The following is a 20096-nucleotide window of genomic DNA, read 5'->3' as shown; positions in this document are numbered from 1 at the left end:
AGCCACCATAACAGAGGTCATAAATGTCTTTGTAATCATCAGTTTGGCTGGTGATGAAGGGAACCGCTCCTAGTCATACCTCTCCACTCAAGTCGCTGCTCTGCCCATAACCCTCTGGGCCATGGTAGTCTGCCCTAGGATTCAAAAGCATGGACAGCTATACCATAGCAGCATGCTCTCCAGGGAGACAGGACCATACAACTTTTCTTGGTATTTTTCTTTTGAAGAAGGGAGTCCTTGGAGTGCAAGTGAGCCCAGTATTGAGCCAGAGGGAATGAGCACTGTGGGCACGGAGGAAAACTACCACAGGAACATGTCCTGGCTTCACGTAAGTAGGAATCTCAGAAAGAGCCCTGAGATCAATTTCTTTTGGCTTTGGGGAAGATCTGTGGAGGGAGGGCAGGAGACTATACTGAAACCATCCATCCATTTCCACCTCCAAGAAGAACCATAGGCTTATATTTCAGCTGAACCTCTGAGTACTCACTAAGATTGATAATTTTCTGGATTGAATTCATTGTAAGCTTATCTAAGACCAAAGGTCCTTTGTTATGGTTGGCTTGTGGGTCAGTATAAGTCAGGGAAAACCCTGAGGGACCAGACCAGGTTGGTGATCAAGATAGCCTGAGTGACATAGGCAAGGCATTCACAATCAGTTTTATACAGGTCACCACAAATGCTGAGAGCAAGGTCATGGTGTCTGTCTTGAGTCTGTATTCGACCAAATTGTAAACCAGGACTTGGAGATTCTAAGGTGATGAAGGTCACAGCTCAAAAGGCTCTCCAGAAGGTCCAGGGAAGAAGGGATCCCAGGGGTACCTCAGGCACAGATCAGAGTTCAGGGTTTGAGTGGGCATGAAGAAAGGAAAAGAAAGGTAAGGAAGCATGACGTGAGAGCCACAGTTAGCAGGGCACTGCCAGCACTATTATGGATCTTAGATATGGACTATCTCCATCTCCTCTGATTTTAATCTGACTTCTTGGTAGGGTCAGATTAGGGCTGGCTGGGGTATAATGCTCAGACTTTCAGTGCTAAGCCCTCAGAACTGGCTGATTTTGAGAATCTCTGAGGCAGCTGTTTTTAAAGTAAACTTTTTGGTGAAGTTCAACTTAACATGTTGAAAAGTATACACAACCTGTGTGTACTGCACAATAAATTTTCACAAAGTAAACACATCTGTATAACCACCACCAGGTCAAGATGAACATTATCAACACCTTAGAAGCTCTACCTGGGCCCTCCACCAGCCACTAACTTCTCCTAACTACCATGCTAACACCAAAGATTGGTTTTGTCTATTTTTGAAAAGTGTATTTGTGTCATATGCTAAGTACTCTGTCGTGTCTGGTTTCTTTTTGTTTTCACAAGTGTAAATCCTCCAGCTTTGTTCTTCCTCAGGATGTCCTGGTCTATCCTTGGCTATGTTTGCTTCTATTAGTATTGCCTTGTTAATTTCCATTAAAAAAAAGCTTCCACAGCAGCCTTATATTGAATATAAAGATCATTTAAAATAGAAGAATTGAAATATTTATTGTAAATGTATAAAATCGTCAATCTTTCCATTAATTTATGTCCTACCATTTATTTAAGATCTCAAAATTTCTTCAGTAATGCTTTTTAGTTTTCTATGTAGTGTTAATACTCTGGAAGTGTTTGTGAAGATCAGTTTTATTTCTTCTTTAAATATTTAGAAGAAATCATTGGTGGAACTTTCTAGATTTAAAAATTTCTTTGTAGGAAGGTTTTTAATTACAGATTTAATTTCTGTAATATAATTAAGACCATTCAGTTTTTCTATTTCATCTGGGAACAGTGTGGGTAAATTGATTTCTTTTCTAGGAGTTTGTTAATTTAATTCAGTTATTCACATTTATTGGCAAAATAGGTGTTTATAATATTTTCTTTAGATCATTTTAAATTCTGTGGGATCTGCAGTGATGTGCCTTTATCATTTCTGATATTGGTGAGTTACTTCTCTTTTTTTGATCAGTGTTGCTAGAAATGGGTCGATTTTTATTAGGCAAAGTACAAGATTCTTTTTTGTTGTTTTGGGAATGTTTGGTTTCATTAATTTCTGCTGTGATCTTTATTACTTTATTTGACTTTAATTTGTTTTCTTTCATAATTCTTGATAATAGATACTTAGATAATTGATTTCCAACTGCTTGGCTAACATTCATTTAAAGCTATAAATCTCTAGAAATTGCTTTAGCTGTATCGCACAAGGTTTGACACATTGTATGTTCATTATCTTTCAGTTAAAATATTTTTTGATTTCTATTTTGATCAGAATTGATCATACATATTTTAAAGTCCATGGCTGATAACTTCAGTCTATGAATCTATTGTATTCTCTTGGTCCTCCTGCTCCTTAATTTGTCTGATTATTTCATTGACTCCTAGACATGGTGGATGAAAACTTATAGAAGCACAATGTTGGGTACATGTCATCAAAAAACCCATAGGATGCACCACATCAAGAGTGAACCCTAATGTAAACTATAGACTGAGTGATAATGTGTCAACATAGAGTCATCAAGTGTTAACAAATGTGCCAGTCTTGTGGGGGATGTTGATAATGAAAGAGGCTACTCATGTTTGGGGGCAGGAGGAATATGGGAACTCTGTACTTTCTACTTAATTTTGCTGTGAATTTAAAACAAAGATTATTAACTTTTAAAATGATAGAATTATAGAGGCTCTGGATAGTTTTATCTCCTTCCACAGAGGATCCACCATATACTTCAGCAGACAGCAAAGAAGATCGCCTTGGTCCTAAGCTGATTTGACCTGCAGTGTTTCTATCCCCCACCCCGTCTCCCTGACACACACACACACACACACACACCCTAGTACAAAGGCTTCCAAAGTACCCAGTGAGCATCTGGGGTACGTCTGAGAGCCTCTCTGTCTTGATGGGTCAGAAATCCCAATTCTGTTTCCCCATCACAGTGCAATTTCCAAAATCTCTGCTCTGCTTGTCAGCTGGTTTCTGCCTGGTTTCTTAGCTACTCAACCAGCAAAGGCTTAGAAAGGAAAACAGTCACAGTGTCAGTCTCACTTCTCTGAACCTCTCTTCTTGACAGGATCTTATCCACTCAATTCCTCCTTCCTTGGGCAAATCTGAACTCTAGTTTTGTCTTCCAGCCCCCATGAAATTGCCTAGAGCTCTGCCTGGCTCCTTGGCCATCTATGCCTGAGAAGTAGCAAATGCCTCAAGAGGAGTATGGTGTGCACTCAGATTGTGCTCACCCACCTCAGTGGATGCCCTCTGTCCACATCTCATTTTGTAGGTCCTGACCACCTCACTGTGTTGAATGCTATCTTATGCATTCAAATATACTTATATTTGAATGTAAGTGTAATATCAATATATTTAAATATATTTGAATGCATAATTAAATATCTTTAAATATATTCAAAGTATATATTAATATATGGTAATATATATGTATGTGTATTAAAACAGCCCATGTTTATTATCTTATACTTTCTGTGGGTCAGGAATCTTGGCACAGTTTTGCTAGGTCCTCTGCTTCAGGATTTCTCACAAGGCTGCAATCAAGGTATTGACCAGAGCTGGAGTCTTATCTGAAGACTTGACTAGGAAAGGATTTTCTTCTAAGGTCATGTGCTTGTTGGTAGAATTTCAGTTCCTCAAGGACTGTTGGACTGAGGGCCTCAGTTCCTAGCTGGCTGTTGGCCAGAGACCACCCTCATTTCCTTGCCATGTGGACCTTTCCAACATGACAGCTTGCTTCATCAAAGCCAGTAAGCGAAAGAATCTAGCAAGAGAAGTCACCATATTCTGCAACCTGATCATGGAAATGACATCTCATCACCTCTGCTGCATTCTGTTGGTTAGAAGCAAGTCACTAGGCCAGCCCACACTCAACAGGAAGAGGTTTCACAGAGGTGTAAATACCAGAATGTGTGGTCACTGGGGACATCTTAGAAATATAGCTACCAAGATGTGCTAAATGAGAATGTCCTGAGCTGAAGCCCAGCAATATATTCATTTTTGTATCTGTTTGTTTTTGTTAAGCTTTCTTGGTGTTTCTCTTGAACAGTCAGATTTGAGAATAACAAGGGAAACCTTATTGTTCTTATTTGTTCCCTACCTCTTACCAGTATAAACAGGAATATCAGGGCTCTTTGATGAGTCTTGAGAGATCTGGATATTCTGCTCTGACAACATCTATATTTTTTGAAAGCTTTGAAGAGTATGAGGTACTGTTAGCTGAGTCTGACAGGGTTATGGAGTTGATTGTTATTGTTGTTTACCTTTGTGTCAGAGGAAGCAGGGCCTCTCATTCCTGAGGAAACGTGTGGCAGCCCTGCCTAGCAGGTTTGATTGGCCTTGTCCACGCAGACTTACTTTATGTTCTCCATCGGGTATGGCACATGGTCTCTCACAGGTTAGATGCTGGGGTGGGAACTAGTTTCCTGAAGGATGGAATCATTCAGAAGGTTAATCTGTACAGATTTGACTAAACCTGCAGCTCTAGGAATACTACTGCCTTTTTAGGAAGGCAACTTTGGAAGTTATAAACTCAAGGGCCTTCATTCCTTTTTTAAACATAACCGTATCCTTTAAATCAGCCGAGTTCTTTTCTGGAATCCTACTTGGGGAGTCTAGGGGGACTTGAGCCAGTTCAAGCCACAAGTGAAGAGCTGGAATGGCCCAAAAGCTGGAAAAAAAACCTTAGTTTGTAGAAAGAGGAAATGAAGTTCTACAGTGGGGGCTCAAGGCCCACTTGAAGATTATAGGTCAGATGTGTGGGAGATGCAGAAATGTTCTCCAGGTCTGTGTAGGTGGGCTGGAGTTAAATACATCCCACAGCTGTGAAAGGCCAACCAATCCTTTGGGACAGAACTTCTCATCAGTTTCTGCTTTTCTGTCTGGCTCCTTTCACAACGTAAGAGCTGAGTAAATAATATATTTTAAGTTCAGAATCTTTATTTGGAAATATTTTGGAAATCATACATTCCCCAATAATTGTTTTATGTTTTTGAAGATCACTTAGCCTTTTATTGTTTCAAAAAGGACTTTCTAGCATGTATAAATCCAGGGAACAAAAGAAGCCAAGTACATAAAGGCTTGTAACTCTTTGTTCTCTTATGGGAATTGTTGTGGTTTTAAGACCCATTAAGGGAAGTTGACATTTTGACTTTTCATCTTCCACCCCACATAGTTGTTCACAGTCTGTCTGTACCCTGGTTGCCTGGTTGAGTCTCAGTGATGTCTGTGTTCCAGGTCATGATCTTGCTGTGCAATCAGCAAAGCTTCATCTGCACCCATGTTGACTACTGCCACCCTCACTGCTACCTGCACCACAGCCGCTCCTGTGCCCGGCTGGTCAGGGCCATCAAGCTGCTCTACGGAGACACCGTGGACTCCCTCCGTGAGAGCAGCAGCGTCAGCACTGTGGTTCTCCGGGGCAAGAAACAGAAAGAGGTGAGTGAATGATCCCGTGATAACATACCGATGATAGGGAGAATGATGTCCTAACAATCTTTTCTCTGGAAATGCAAATTTCAGCCCACTGCAGTTGTATAAACCAGGCTACAGATCTGTGTGATTTTGAGCCAAGATGGAAGATCAGTGGAAGAAAGACAAGTGCTTTGTCTTCCTGTTCATGAGCAAACATGGACTCTTTTCCCAGGTTTTGTCTTTTTTCTATGAATAAATATGAACTCATAGGGGCGATGGTGATAAGTAGGTTGTTCTGGTATGCAGAACAGTAGTCCCCCAAAAGTGTCCAAATTCTAATCTCTGCAGCCTGTGAATATGTTACCTCACGTGGCAAAAGGGATTTTGCCTGTGAGAATAAATTAAGACTCTTATAATGGGGAGATTATCCTGGATTATCCAGATGGTCCCACTGTAGTCAGAGGCAGAGGAGATGTGACAACAGAAGCAGAGGTCAGAGTGATGCAGGGCAATGAGCAAAGGCAGCCTGGAGAAGCCGGAAAGGACCAGGAAGTCAATGGATCCTTAGAGCCTCCAAAAGGAACACAGCCCTGCCAATCCACTTTAGACGTCTGACCACCAGAACTGGAAGGTAATAAATTCGTATTGTTTTTCAACAAGAAAGTTATGGGAATTTGTTACAGCACTAATAAGAAATCCATAAAGTTACGTATTAAGAAATAAGTAATAGATGGCCCAGCTGGTCAGAGATAAACAATAGAGTAACCTAGTTCAAATCAGACTAAAGGAAACTTCTTTAAGAAACGATTACATTTTCTAAGCATTCAGCTGCACTTTCCTGACAACTGACCAGCTGAGCTGGCAGGAGATGAAGACAGTAACCAGGGCTGCCTTGCTGCTGCCAGGGAAGCCCTGAGTGACCCACCTGCCCCTGAACAGGCGTGATGGCCAAGATGCTCCTCTGCGTGCTGCTGGCTGCCCCTGCAGCTGCTTCCCACAAGTGGTTTTGCAAAGAGATTTTTATATAATACCTATTCATTTCGATGAGCATTCATTGGGCACCTGCTGTTGGCACAATATGAGACCAGATATTCTTTGGAGAAATAAAAAATAAATAAGTAGGAGTAGAGGATCTTTCTACTAAGGAGTTTGTGAGCCAGGTTTGGCGGGGTAGGAGGATGGCAATAAAATACAAATCAAACTGGAGAATACGAGCCATAACAAAAAAGGCACAGTTGAGTTGTATGGCAATTTGTGATGCTTTAACAGCCAAAAAAGGGATTTTTTAATGACTTTTTTTAAAATTATGAAAGCAATACAGGTACATGGAAGAAATTCTGGCTAATGTAAGAGCTCCAAATATATATATATATATCTTGTGCATCTTGTAAGTATGCTAATTTGCCTTCTGGGATATGATCTTTTAGTTTTGGGGGTTTTTTAAGCATATGTATGAGAGTTTAAGGCAGGTATACATCATTAACAAAGCACTTTTTGATTCTTGCAAATCTTGTGCAGGAGATACTGTTCTCATTTTACAGATGAAAATGTTGAGGTTCAGAAAGGTGGAGTTGTCCACAGTTCACATCTATAATGCATTCAGTTAGACTTTCATTTAGGAACATGGAGTATTCATTTTTTCAACTAGACTTTATTGCATTTCATGGTATTCAAATTACACAAATTCTGAGAGGAAATCAAGTGGAGAAACTACTTGAACTGCTAAATAATGACATAAAAAGAAAAGTATGTATGTATATATGCATGTATACATGTATACAGATGTGTCATTTATGGTTGAGATGAGTACATGTGTATGTATGTATGTACATACATGTTTACATACATATGTATCTCAACCATAAATGACACTGCATTCAAAGGAAATCTGTTTTCTTTTAGGCAAGTACTACTTCATATAAAAACTCCCTTAGCTTTAGAAGAAAACCATAGATGTTGAAAGTTATAAAAATACAGCAGCCTAAATTAATATTCATTGTTCACCATACACCTCTGAGATTTCTTACTTCCACGACTTTGCACCAGCTGCACCTTCACCTATAATCCATATGTGGCCAAACCCAAACAGCCTTCAAGATCCAACTCAGATGCCACCTCCTCACTGAAACCTTTTCTGATCTCCCTAGCGTTCATCACAGGGCAGACTGCAGGTGGATGATTAGTTATTTTCTGTTCCTTCTTCCTCTAAACTGCAGTGGTGTTTTACTTCTGCTTTTCTCACTCTTCATTCAGTGATTCATTCATTAATTTGTCCATCCATCCATGTGTCTATTCAACAAATTTTTAAAGAACTTATGGACCAAGCTGAGTCCACACCACGTGCTGGGTATAATAATAGCAAAAGAGATATGGCCCCTGCCCTCGCATGATGCACACAGTCTAGTTGGAGAGACGGACAGTAATCAAATAAATGTTCCAAACTGACGTAAAATTGAAACAACAGTAAGCACAACAAAAGAGAAACCCCCTGTGCTGAGAGAGCTTTTGAACAAGACTTTGAACGTATTGGGGGAAATAAGACAGCCTCTCCAGTAAAGTGACAGATGAGCTTTGACTGAAGGATACATCGATGTTAGCTGAATACAGTATTCTCCTACCAGAAAGAAGACGTGAGTTCAGAGGACGATGGTGGGAACACAGAGGACTGGTACGTCAGCACGAGGCTTTGTGGGCAGATAGAGGGCAGACCAGGGTGAGCCCCTAAGGCCATGGGAAGGATTTTAGTCTTGATCCTGTGAGTAGTGGCAAGCATTGAGAGGTTTCAAGGTCGCTCTGCCTGCAAAATGGGGCCACTTACCTCCCTATTTCTCCTCTGACACTTAATTATCAAACTTCTTGAGAACCGAGGCAGTCTTATACACATATATCCTGGTGGTACCTAACAGAGTACCTCACTGTAGCAGAGGGGCAATACTATTGAATGGATGAGTGGGCTGCAAAGTTCTAGGATGTTCCATGAGTGCCCTGTACCTCTGGTCCAGCCAGGACACTGGCCTGAAGCAGGAGAAAAGGTTACCAGCCTTAGGTATTGCATACATTTCTGAAAGAGAAAATAAAACAAGAGCCTGTTCCCCCAACCTTCACGCATTTCAATTAGTCATGCAGGTGCAGAGCTGAAAAGATGTATTGAGTCTTCTGTGATATGCAGTTTATCTCCAGAATGCCAGCCTCCCATTCAAGCTTTTTCTTTTTTTTAATATTTATTCTCTCATGATGTTTCCATTTGCCTGTTCTGAATCTGTCACATAAATGAACAATGCCCACGTTTCCAGAGCCAAAATGAAAACAGAGTAGGCAATAAATCAAAAATGAAAGCAGTGATTCTGATTAAAATGGAGACTTATGAGCAATTGATATTTCATTCCTGTTTCCTTTTTAATTGGTTTTTATGGCAGAATATATTTGGAGCAGCTAGTACATTTTGTAACCCATTTAACTGATCAGTCTGCTAATCTACATTGCCCTGCTCGGAGACTCACGGTACATTCTGTTAGTCTATTTGAATGCACTTCCAAACTTGAGAGATTTTTATAAACTATCATTATATAATTATCATTATATATATATTTTTATTCATATATATGCACGTATTTATGTATGTATATATGCATATACCTCACCTTCACCAAAAGGTGAATTCACCAAAGAATTCTTTGCTTTTTCCTATGTATCTGTACCTTGTCTAATGCCATGCTCTAAATGGATTAAATGTTCAATTAGTGCCTGCTGATGAAAAAAGGAGTAGATAAAACTTTTTTTCCTTTTAGTTGAAAAGGAGAGGTAGATAAAAGGTTATATGTGTCCAAACAAGAAAGGGCACAGGGTCCGTAAATTTTGTGAAGCCAATTCAAATGGCAAGTGGTTAGCTGATTTCCTGCAGGACTAATATTTTTCTAAAGCTATGGAAAACATAGTTGTGATGCCAAGACCAGGCCCTAGGTCTTGATTTCATGGGCCAGAATGACTCCTCACCATAATATACATTCCCCATGTGTCAAAGTTATATGAGACACAAAAGGTCTGGGTTAACTTTGGAGAAATACTGCACTTCTCTTGGCATGATGTTTCTTCCCAGAAACATGAGACAGTCGCTTTCCCAAAGAGCCCAAAGGCTGACTCCGATTTTCCCAAATTTTAAATACCTCCTTATTTCCACAGTGCAACATCGTTCATGACATTCTCTCCTTTTCTGCTTATCTTGACATTGCGTTAGTGTGCTTGTTTGTTAGCTGTCTCTCCTGGTAAGACACCCTGTGTAAGAGGGCAAGTATCATGGAGGAGTTTGCTCCTCAGCGTGTCCTCAGAAGTTGGCCCAGTTCCTGCATGTGGTTAATTCTTAATAAACATACTTGAATTATTGAAGGAATAAATACAATTTTTACTCAAAGTAATTAAGTTAATACTATGCCTCTCTAGTCAATAATCTTTTGTTGTAAGGAATAGAAGCCTGTTGAAACTTGTTCAAATAATCAGAGAGTTTCTTCAAAGGATATAACAGAATCTCAGGAAACTAGGGACAGATGGAAAACACGGTCAAGCCTCAAAGGAATGAGATCCAAAGCTGCTGTCCATCTCCAGATGGACATCGTCCCTCATCTCTGCTGCTTTCTGCTTCATCTCTGTCTGCTTACTTATGACCAGTAACTCCTGCTTTATTCGTCTTGTACTTAAGCTGAAAATCTCCCGGTTGCATCATTATTTCTCAGCCCCAGCAACCATCACCAAATGTATCAGACTCGGTCCCTTAATTCCCTAGGAGAGGAATTTGATGGGACCAGTTCTTCCTCTTTTTGATCCAAACACCACAAGTGATAATTCACTGGCAGTCAATAGGCTGGTTTTATACTGTAAATTTAATCAGTAGTATCAGAATGAGGAGAGAAGATAGGGAGACAATTATAGGGAATATGTCTAAGATATGTATGTAGAAGAAAATGACAGTAGTCCAAGTTCTACCACCCATAGCAAGCATGCCCCAGTATCCCTGCCAGCTCTTGGGACTTTAGAACTGCCTCCCATTGACCATGGCTCCCTATGGTAAATCAATTCAACAGTGAACAACATCCTTTATTAGTGATACATTCTGTCCTTTAGTCTTGGGTTACTAGTCTTGGTTTTCTTTACAGGTCCCTGTTTGATGTGTATTTCCAACTACCATGTACCTCTTGCAGTCCAGTGAAATTTCCAGCTCTTCAAGAATGACTAATAACCAATAGATGCCTTCAGAACTAGCCTCCTACTCCATCCATTTCTTATTCTCTTCTAGCCAAGTTTTACACCAAGTTACCAAAGCAAAAAGCAACTGATATCTTTGTTAGCCTGAATTGGGGGTCACACCAGTGGAGGACTTTAGGACCTTCACGTAGTGTATCCAAGTGCCCATCACATATGTACCCATCTTTAATATCTACTTTTCAAGCCTGAACAAGTCACACTAGAAGAGCTACTAGCCCATCACCCTAATATAAAAGCCTTTCCAGTTCCGTTCCCCTCCCTTGCCACTAAAACAAACATCCTAATTATCTTGAGGCCAGCAGAACACATCATGCTTCTTAGGGAAGCATGCCAGGATATTAAATGTTTGATATCTGAGAAGCTTGACTTATACCTTCTGTCCCCAGAAAACAGGATTAAACAAAACCCTACATTTCCCAGAGTATAAGAAATACATAAATGTGTGTCCTTGTGCTTCTGAGTATTTTCCTGTATCTACCTTGTTAAAATTCCTATAAATTAATCAAAAGCGTTGTTCAAAAGTAACCCTGAAAAGACAAAATGTTTAGCCAAAGGAGAAACGGATAAAATATTTTAAACTTTAAAAAATCATATTTTAAAATAACTATAATGACTGTACAGCACAGGGAACTATATTCAATATCTTATAGTAGCTTACGGTGAAAAAGAATATGAAAATGAATATATTTAATATATATATTCATGTATGACTGAAGCATTGTGCCGTACACCAGCAACTGACACAATATTGTAAACTGACTATACTTCAATTAAAAAAGAAGTAATAAAATTACTGTAATGACCTGGGGAAGTATTCATCATAAAAGCATAGTGGAATGAAATGTTCAAGATTGTGTGCCACCTTCATAGCATTGTCACAGTTGTGCTAAGATGCAGAGGGGTACAAAAGGCTGAAAGGAACCAAATAATGGCCATCACTGACATGGGGATTATAGGGCTTTTGCTTTCTTCTTCATAGTTTTTCCTGTATTTTCCAGATCTTCTACAATTTACATGTATTTTTTTATAAATAGAATAAAAGCAAAAAGACTCCACTTTGTGAATACCTTAGCTTTTAAAAAAGTCAAATACACCCCTACATTTATATGTAAAATGATTGCCATGATTTTATGATTTTAGAACAGTTTTCAAATTATATAAAATAGGCACAATATTTGTGCTGTATATTACTTTTACAGTCACAGAAGGAAAAAAAAAAAAGCAATGCAGTATTTCTCTCCCCAAATGGTGTGTGTTCCCAAGTACGTGCCTCCACATTTTTTATCTTTAGAAAACACAGCAAGAGGTCTGATTCATTTGTTTCCAAGTAGATTCATTTAAAAGTTTATTCCCTCCCAGTCACATAACAGATGCATTGTGTTGGGCCTTTTTGTCAGAGTTTTGAAAGGCTTTCTTGGAACATGCATGTACTTTTAGATTTGCTTTTTCTTTTGAAATATCTCCATCTATAACACTGTAAAGCTCTGTTCAAAATTTCTTAAGGAGCTTAGTTTTTTCCCTTGGCATTGAGGGAGAAAGTGTTTCATTGACATGGCGCTGGAAAAACAAATGAACATTCATACTGTGCAAAGGGATGGATTCCCTCTTTGAATAGCCTGAAGTGCAAAAATAAGAGGAATCAGGACTCAGGATAAATAAACAAGGGCCTGTCGCCATTGGGAGCGATCATTCTCCCAGCTGCTCTGTCTACTCCATTCCTTGGCATTTAGGGAGTCAGGGAGAGATACTGTCTACTCCGTGTGTGTGCAGATGAGTCCGGCCTATTCTGGACCCTGGTCTGAGGGGACAGTTTGAAAGAGGAGCTGCCAAGTGTGATTTTTAATGAAGTCACTTCACCTGGACGATGGATACTCTGAATTCGTGTTTCCTTAATGAGAGTCTTTTATCTTTCACTTCCTAACATGTCTGTGTGAAATACTTTCTTTCCTCCAAGTGGTCAACTTACGACATCCAACCCTGTGAAAGGACTATGAGAGAGCGTGGATTTTAACTGACAACATTTTAAAAGATTTGTGATTTTAACAGCTTGATGGAATATAATTTGCCCTGAAATGGAAATCAGGAGATCCTGTCCTTTCCTTATTCTGCTGATGACCAGCTTTGCACCTTGGGTAGGCTACTACCCCCGTCTAGATCCTAGTCTCCTTGGCGGCAAAAGAGGGATTTGCTGCTAAATATTCCTAAGCTCCCTTTTCATTACAAAATTAACTGCTTTTATCACTTTCAGAAAATGTGGGCCCATAAGAAGGCGTTAAATCATCTGTTCCATTAGAAGAAGTTGGTTGTTTGGAGAATTTGGAGGGGAAACAACACTTGTTGGTTTTTGAGAGCACAACCCTCTTCATCATCTATCTCATATTTTTCTCAGTGCTCAGATAAATCATGCCTGAGGACACCTTCTCTGAAGAAGAGAGTTTCAGATGCCAACCTGGAAGGGAAAAAGGACTCTGGAATGCTGAAATACATCAGACTACAGGTATTGACACGTGGATCAGAAACATTCATGGAGCAGTAATAGAGAGGGGACTCCAGATAGCCTGTTTACTAATGTTTGGGACATAAAATGCCAATTGCCCCAGTACTGGCATAAAGTCTCCTCTAATTGATGAGCAAGAGTGCCACCAAGTGTGCAAGGAAAAAATCCCTTCTTGCTGGACAGCCAGCTTGCATAGAGACAAGGCTCGGGGAGCTTGGCTAGAACCAGTCTCTGCAGTCCAGGGATGCCAGCTTCCCACCAGCGTGTGGTAGTGATGCTCACAGGTCCTGAATGAGACAGTCTGGATTCCAATCCCATGTCTACTGCTCTGGTTCTGAGACTGTGGGCAAGTTACTTAATTTCTCTCAGTTTTAGTTGCCTAATCTCTAAAATGAGGATTATAACACTAGACCTATCCCAAAGGATTAAAAAAGACAGTACGCTTACCTGCTTATCCAGGGCTTGACATGTTGTTATACTGTTATATTACAACCTAAGTTCTAAATCATAATACATTTCCCCAGGGGAAAAGAAAAAAAAGTTTCATATTTTTGTAGAAGGTGTTTTAAATGATGGTTAAAACTTAATTTGCCCAGAACCTACATTTATCACCTAAATTATTTGAAATAATAGATTAAATAGGACTTTGTGGGCTAATCTGGGGGGCAGTAACCACAGTGTATAATGTTTTGAAGGGAAAAAGCCATCCAAGTTCACTGGTTTAGAAAAGTAACTTTCTGAATGGAACTCCTTTATAAATTAGAGGCTGCTCACAGTTTCTAGTGGAAATCAACTCCCATAGGAAGGAAAATAAGGTGCTATGAAAGTCCACCAGGACTTTTAACACAAAGATACTTTGGCTGGAGTCCTTTTTCCCTCATGGTACTATACTGATTCTACAGTTTATTCCCTAGGTGGTTGCATTAGTTTTTGTGGTGACAGCATTATAAAATTAGTATAATTTTTGGTAATCATGCATCAACTAATAAGGTTTAAGGCTTATTATACGTTATGCCAATAAATGTGCTCCCACTTTAGAAAGGACTTTAAGGTCATTTAAGGAAAGCAGAGAGAGAGGGGGTGGCACTTAATTTTCAAGAGTACAGCAATCAGTGTCTTCAAAGATTTTAAGACATCATTTCCACCTTTTCCCAGGTGATGAGCCTGTCTCCTGCTCCCTTATCTCTGCTAATCAAGGCGGCACCAATTCTGACAGAGGAGATGTATGGAGACATCCAGCCAGCTGCCTGGGAGCTCCTGCTCAGCATGGATGAGCACATGGCAGGGGCGGCAGGTAGAGAAAGACTACCCAGGACCCTGGTCCTGCTGCCGCTCATCCCCGTATTTAAATAATAGAGAAGCACATGATTCCGTTTTCACCCTTGGGTCAGATTGGTAGCAATGGCTAGGACTCTAAACAGAACCGTGCACCACGGGGAAACAGGACTGGGCTCTACGTGCACCCCTTTCAGTTCACTGTGTGGTCTGCACAAGGACAGTATGTCTCTCCCGGGATACTACCAAATTATAAAGCATAATTCCCTCAAGAATCTACATTTTCACTATATTTCACAAAAGATAAATTGTTTTTGTGTGTTGTGACTTCCTAGATCAACCATGAACTACCAGTGTTAGCTTTATTATATCTTAATGTGAGTCATATTCTGTGTCCAAATTACAATATCAAAACAGATTTGTTGAAATTTAAGTGACATGTCCATGACATAGCTTGTAAATGGTAGATGCAAAATGTGAATTCTTCACCTTTTACCACTTTTTGTACATATTTCTTTAGTTTGATATAGTTATTTTAATTGAAAAATGCACATGGTAAAAATTCAAATAGTATAAAAGTGTATGGTGTTTTAAAGTATCACCCTCTTTCCCATGATTCCCAGTCCCCTTTCTCAGATGTGACAATTTTTAAATTTCCCAGGAAACCTTCAAGGGTACCCTGTGCACATGTATATACCTAAGTATGTGTGTGTGTATTACATGTTTCCCTTTTCACACAAATAGGACATACCATAAAGACTTCTGTACTTTGCATTTTTTGTTTATATCTAGGAGACTTTTTTTTTAATTTTAAAAGTTTACTTGAACAAAAATTGATTTTAATCAGGCAGTGCCAAACCAGAAGTAGTTAGGAGCACTCTACCAAGAGTAGCTCAGAGAAAGACTTTTACAGAGAAAAGGCAGAAGCAAAGAAAGACAATCACTGATTAGCTATAACTTAAAACCTAGTTAGCTGCTTGCAATTGTTTGTCCATAGCATTTTGATTTGACGGGTTTACAGGCATAGATTTGGGTTTGCTTATGTAAGCTGCCATGTCATTAGAGCCACCTCAGTCTAATGGCTTCTTTTTTAAAATAATTTCATAATTATTGGTCATCCTCTCACATGCGAAAAATTGACAAGAGACTATAATGTTAACTATTAGAAGAATAATACCAAGAGACTGAAGTGTACTCCTTAGCCAGGGCCCCAGTGAACCAAACCAGTTAGAATCAAATAAACCAAAGAATATACCTGTTTCAGCCAAGTGGCTTGTTTGTTAACTTTCTGTATTTGCTACGATACTGTAGAGGTGTTGATCCAGGTGCAGCAGGGGGCGTTTGCTATGACACAGAGTCCTCCTTGTTCAGCCAATAAGTAATCTAAAGCAGTTCTATTATCTAAATCCACCTTAACAAGAAAATCTTAAGTCTTTTGTTATGCAGTTGTAGCCTTATATACATTCATCAACAGTTGCCAGAGTTAAGGAGCATTGTCTTCCTGTGCGTTAACAGAGAAAAGAAGCAATTAGTGAAAAGGCAGAAGGAATAAACATTTCACACTGGTGATAAAGATCTTGATCTGTGATCTTGGGAGATCTGTTCACTACAAGGTACCATATGCTTCTGGATGGGAGCCTCCTTAGTCAATTTTCATTTTAGATCTCCAGCTGGCGTGTAGTTCCAAGAGCTTGGAAGAGCCTTTTTAATTGAGGGATGTGGACCCAAGGTTCAAGTCCATTAAGTATGACTGATATCTGGGTAGTGAGGAGGGCCTACTGTGGTCCCTTCCAAGGAAGCTCAAAGGCAGTCTTTGTTCTTAGTGATTCCAAATCAGAAGGGTGGGAAACAATTAGAAACATTAGTTTGGAGAATTATAAGGAGATATTTGAGGAAAACAGAAGAAAGTGGAATTCAGTTTGGTGTACAGTTATATAACAAAACCTCAAAGATAATGTACGGGACCAGAATCTGTTATCCACAAGGCTGTGTTATCGTTTCCTACTGAAACATAATCTTTTCCTCCACAATCACCTTTATTTCTATCAGAGACAATCACAGTGAGACGAGTTTGTTTGCAAAGTAAGTCTCATCTCATTAAACTTGGCCTGATTATTTACACAAGTACAGCGAGAATAGTGATTGACCATATAGCCTCTCTTTTTATTATTATGATGTAAGGTTCAGGTGTACAGTATTACTACATCTATACACATGACAAAGTGATCACTTACCACAAGTCTAGTTGCCATCCGTCGCCATACAATTGACCTCCTTCACCCATTTTGCCTGCCTCCCAACCCACTTCCCCTCTAGTAACCATTAATCTGTTCTCTGTATCTATGAGCTTTTGTTTTATTTTGTTTTTTCATTTGTTTTGTGTTTTTAGATTCCACATATTATTGAAATTATATAGTATTTGTCTTTCTGCATCTGACTTATTTCACTTAGCATAATACTTTCAGGGTTCATCCATGTTGTCACAAATGGCAGGATTTCAACTTTCTTTACATATAGGCTCTTTTAAAATCTGTTTTACTGAAACTTTTCCTAAAGCATCTTAGTTTGGACTTTTAAAAGCCTCTCCAGGCTAAGAAGCCAACCCAAGAACGTACCATGAGACTTCACCTGGCACACCTACAGATTTGGGTGAATTCCTCTATTCTTGAGATCCCTCAAATATCTTGAGGTTCCTTGGCCTGCCAGGAAGTTACCTTCCTTACTCACCTGGTAAGGCTACAGGGAACTCTATAAGCAAGGTACCCGGCCGGTTTTTCCTTGGGCTTTTCTTGGTTCCATAAAATCAACCTTAGCCCTTTAAAACTGGTCATACCTGATTTTATGCATATTCTCAAATATGATATTCCAATTCCAATAAAGTCTTGGTAATATAACCAGTGTTCCCAACTGTGTCTTGTTATAAGGAGAACAGATTTTTATTGAATTTATGCAAATAATTATATTGCCATAAATATAAAAATATTCAATATGTTTCTGAATTCTGGAGGGATCAGATAGGGATAAAAAGTAATATACTCTACAAAATTATTTTACAGAGATATACTTTACAGAATTATTGTAAGGCATAGAAAGCTTAAGAGAAAAAAGAAAAATATTTCCTTAAGTCTGGGAAAACAAAATACTAAGGAACCAGCAATGTTTCAAAGAAAAAGTTATAAAAAAAATTATAATCACCCTCATCAGCTTATTCAATCCCATATTATTAATATTTGTTCTGCTTGAATCCAGTTTTTTCATTAGTTCTGGAAATTTTTATTCAGTTCAGTTTTATGATCTTATAGTTAACCAGAAACCTACTTTTTTAGAGTAGCTCTTAGAGTCATTTCCATGAATCTCTCTGAAGAAAAAGCACCTTTGCAAAAGCATCAGAGCAAAATAACAACTGTCTGTAAATGACAAAAAGACTTTTAAAAAATGGCCATGGTGAAAGATCTGATGAAAATTCATTTGATAAGGAAATGTAGTTATTTCTGTGGCGTACAATAATTTAGGATAATAATTGGGCAATGAGAGTACTGACAGATTTCTAGAAAGCCAGAAGTAGATAAAGCTATGTTCAGTAATTAATGTTTCAATATTTTATCTTATTTGGAAATGACCTAGATAGTCAATGAATAACCATCATTTAACTTATCTCAATATAACATAAGGTTTCAAGTTACCAAAAAGATTTCAGAAACTATTTTTAAGTAGACATACTATAAATTTTAATGTTGAAAAGTTTATACACATTCATCCTTCATCTATTTAATTTATTTGTTCTTAATAATTATGTTTAGAATACTCATGAAAATTTCATAAGACATTAAACAGCTAACTATCAACTTAAGTTATCTTTCTTGCTTACAAATGGTATAACAGATACAACATGAGCTTGTTTGACTTTTAGTAAACCTAGGTCCAATTAAAGTATTATATTTAATGCTGATAACTCTAAAGACATGCCAATTTTAATTAAACCAACAAAAACTAGCTTTTATTTTCAAAAGATTATCCTATATCACATGAACTTGAAAAACATTTGGTTTAGTTCCTATATATCTGAGGGAATACTTGATTTATATAGATGCTTGTTTGTCTTTAAGTCAATTAATAGAGCTCTTCATAAATTAATTTTGGCAATACCATCTGAAAGTAGAAAAATATCACACATCTGTAACATGCAAACATAGACACATATTAACATACAGACAGATGCAAAGATCTTAAAGCTTTAGTTTTAAAATTTCAGCCATGAGACAGGTCTGGTAATGCAAAACTGACTAGTTTATAGAAGAACAATTTGATCTAAATTGTCTTCCTGGCAAGTAAAATAAGTTAGATTTACCTGCTCAGATGGCTAAAACTTTTACTAATATTTGTGGAAAACACCTTAAGATTTTTCATTCACCTAATTTCCCAAATAGCTCCCTTTTTTTTCTGATAAAAATTACTTTCCTGAAGTTTGCATTTCAAGGGATGGATTTGGGTTCCCAGAGAAGACCAGACAGAACATTTACATCTCAAAATCACAAAGAAAAGATGTAAATTTCTCCAAGAAAGGCTTTTGTTTCCTAAATCCAGATTTTCTTTTTTAAATATCTGCAAGTCCTTTGAGATAAATAGCGGAGGTTTTGGAGTTGGTAAAAAGGATAAGTGGACTTTGAGTTGTTTCTAGAGCCACATTGTTCTTATAAAGACTTACTCTGTTAGACAAGTACAGTTGTTTTTAATTCTTCACAGAATTGGGTTGCAGCCTGACTATCAAGATGCTGACCCAACCATCCAACTACATTATTCTCAGTTTGCTTCTTTATATCAGGGAGCAGAGCTTCAACTAAGATGAAAATCAAAAGATTCCTGTGTTCTAGATTCAGCGCTGTTATTTCTTTGGAATGTTTTAGTAAACTCTTCTGCAGTGGCTTTGGAATGTGTTTCTTCCCCTCTGGGTACATAGCTTTATTTTAGCTTGGAGGAGAAGGCCTGAAAAATAGTTCCTATCAGGCTCTAAATATCTGCTTCCAATTTGGCTAACTTCTGACTGTAGAGCTACTTAAAAAAAAAAAAAAAAAAAAAAACAGTCAAATATCTTGTCAGGTTTGAGTGGGACAGACAGTAAATATTTCTGGCAATATCGAATAATCCCATGAACACAAGATCCAGAGCTATTCCCAAAGATAACCAAAAGAAAGAAAGACTTAGACAATTCCCCTGAGAGCTGGCAATAGTAGGACCCTGGCCACAAATGGAATGTAACCCACATTTCTGTCTGGCTAGATTTTGGGGACCTCCAATCTGATGACTGCCAAGCCAAGTTCTCAGGGCAAAAAGGAAAATGAAATGAACAAGAAGGCAGTAGCTGTCCCTGGGAGAGAAAGGATCAATAACAATTTTTTTTTTTCCCTGCCAATTTGGAAAGGAAGGGACAATGTGAAATTTTACTTTCTTTTCTGAACCAGGCACCAGATAAAGATCTAGGGGAGCTGACTTTAGTAAACATTCTTACCCATTGCTGGCTTCTGCCAATTTTCCCAGGATGCTGTCTGCAGGCTCCAGAGTGAGTGAGGTGTCCCAGTGGGTCTCATCCTGGTCACCAAGAGCTGTAGAGGAGGAAAAATAATTTCCCCTCTTAC

At 38.6% G+C, this 20096-nt stretch overlaps 1 protein-coding gene across 13 annotated transcripts in view; it reads left to right on the top strand.

Moving 5' to 3' along the window:
- UNC80 (unc-80 homolog, NALCN channel complex subunit) overlaps positions 1 to 20096 on the top strand; it is a 190501-nt gene that overhangs the window by 99234 nt on the left and 71171 nt on the right. For all 13 annotated transcript variants that reach the window (XM_064485009.1, XM_064485007.1, XM_064485012.1 and 10 more), the window contains 4 exons: positions 228 to 328; positions 5259 to 5459; positions 13081 to 13188; positions 14344 to 14482. In XM_064485009.1, coding sequence (XP_064341079.1) covers positions 228 to 328; positions 5259 to 5459; positions 13081 to 13188; positions 14344 to 14482 — 549 coding nt within the window. The remainder of the gene's footprint in view (positions 1 to 227; positions 329 to 5258; positions 5460 to 13080; positions 13189 to 14343; positions 14483 to 20096) is intronic.

The sequence above is a fragment of the Camelus dromedarius genome, chromosome 4, assembly GCF_036321535.1.
Source record: "Camelus dromedarius isolate mCamDro1 chromosome 4, mCamDro1.pat, whole genome shotgun sequence".
NCBI lineage: Eukaryota > Metazoa > Chordata > Mammalia > Artiodactyla > Camelidae > Camelus > Camelus dromedarius.
The sequence above is the reverse complement of the archived record's forward strand: the minus strand, read 5'-3'. Positions and strand labels throughout refer to the sequence as shown.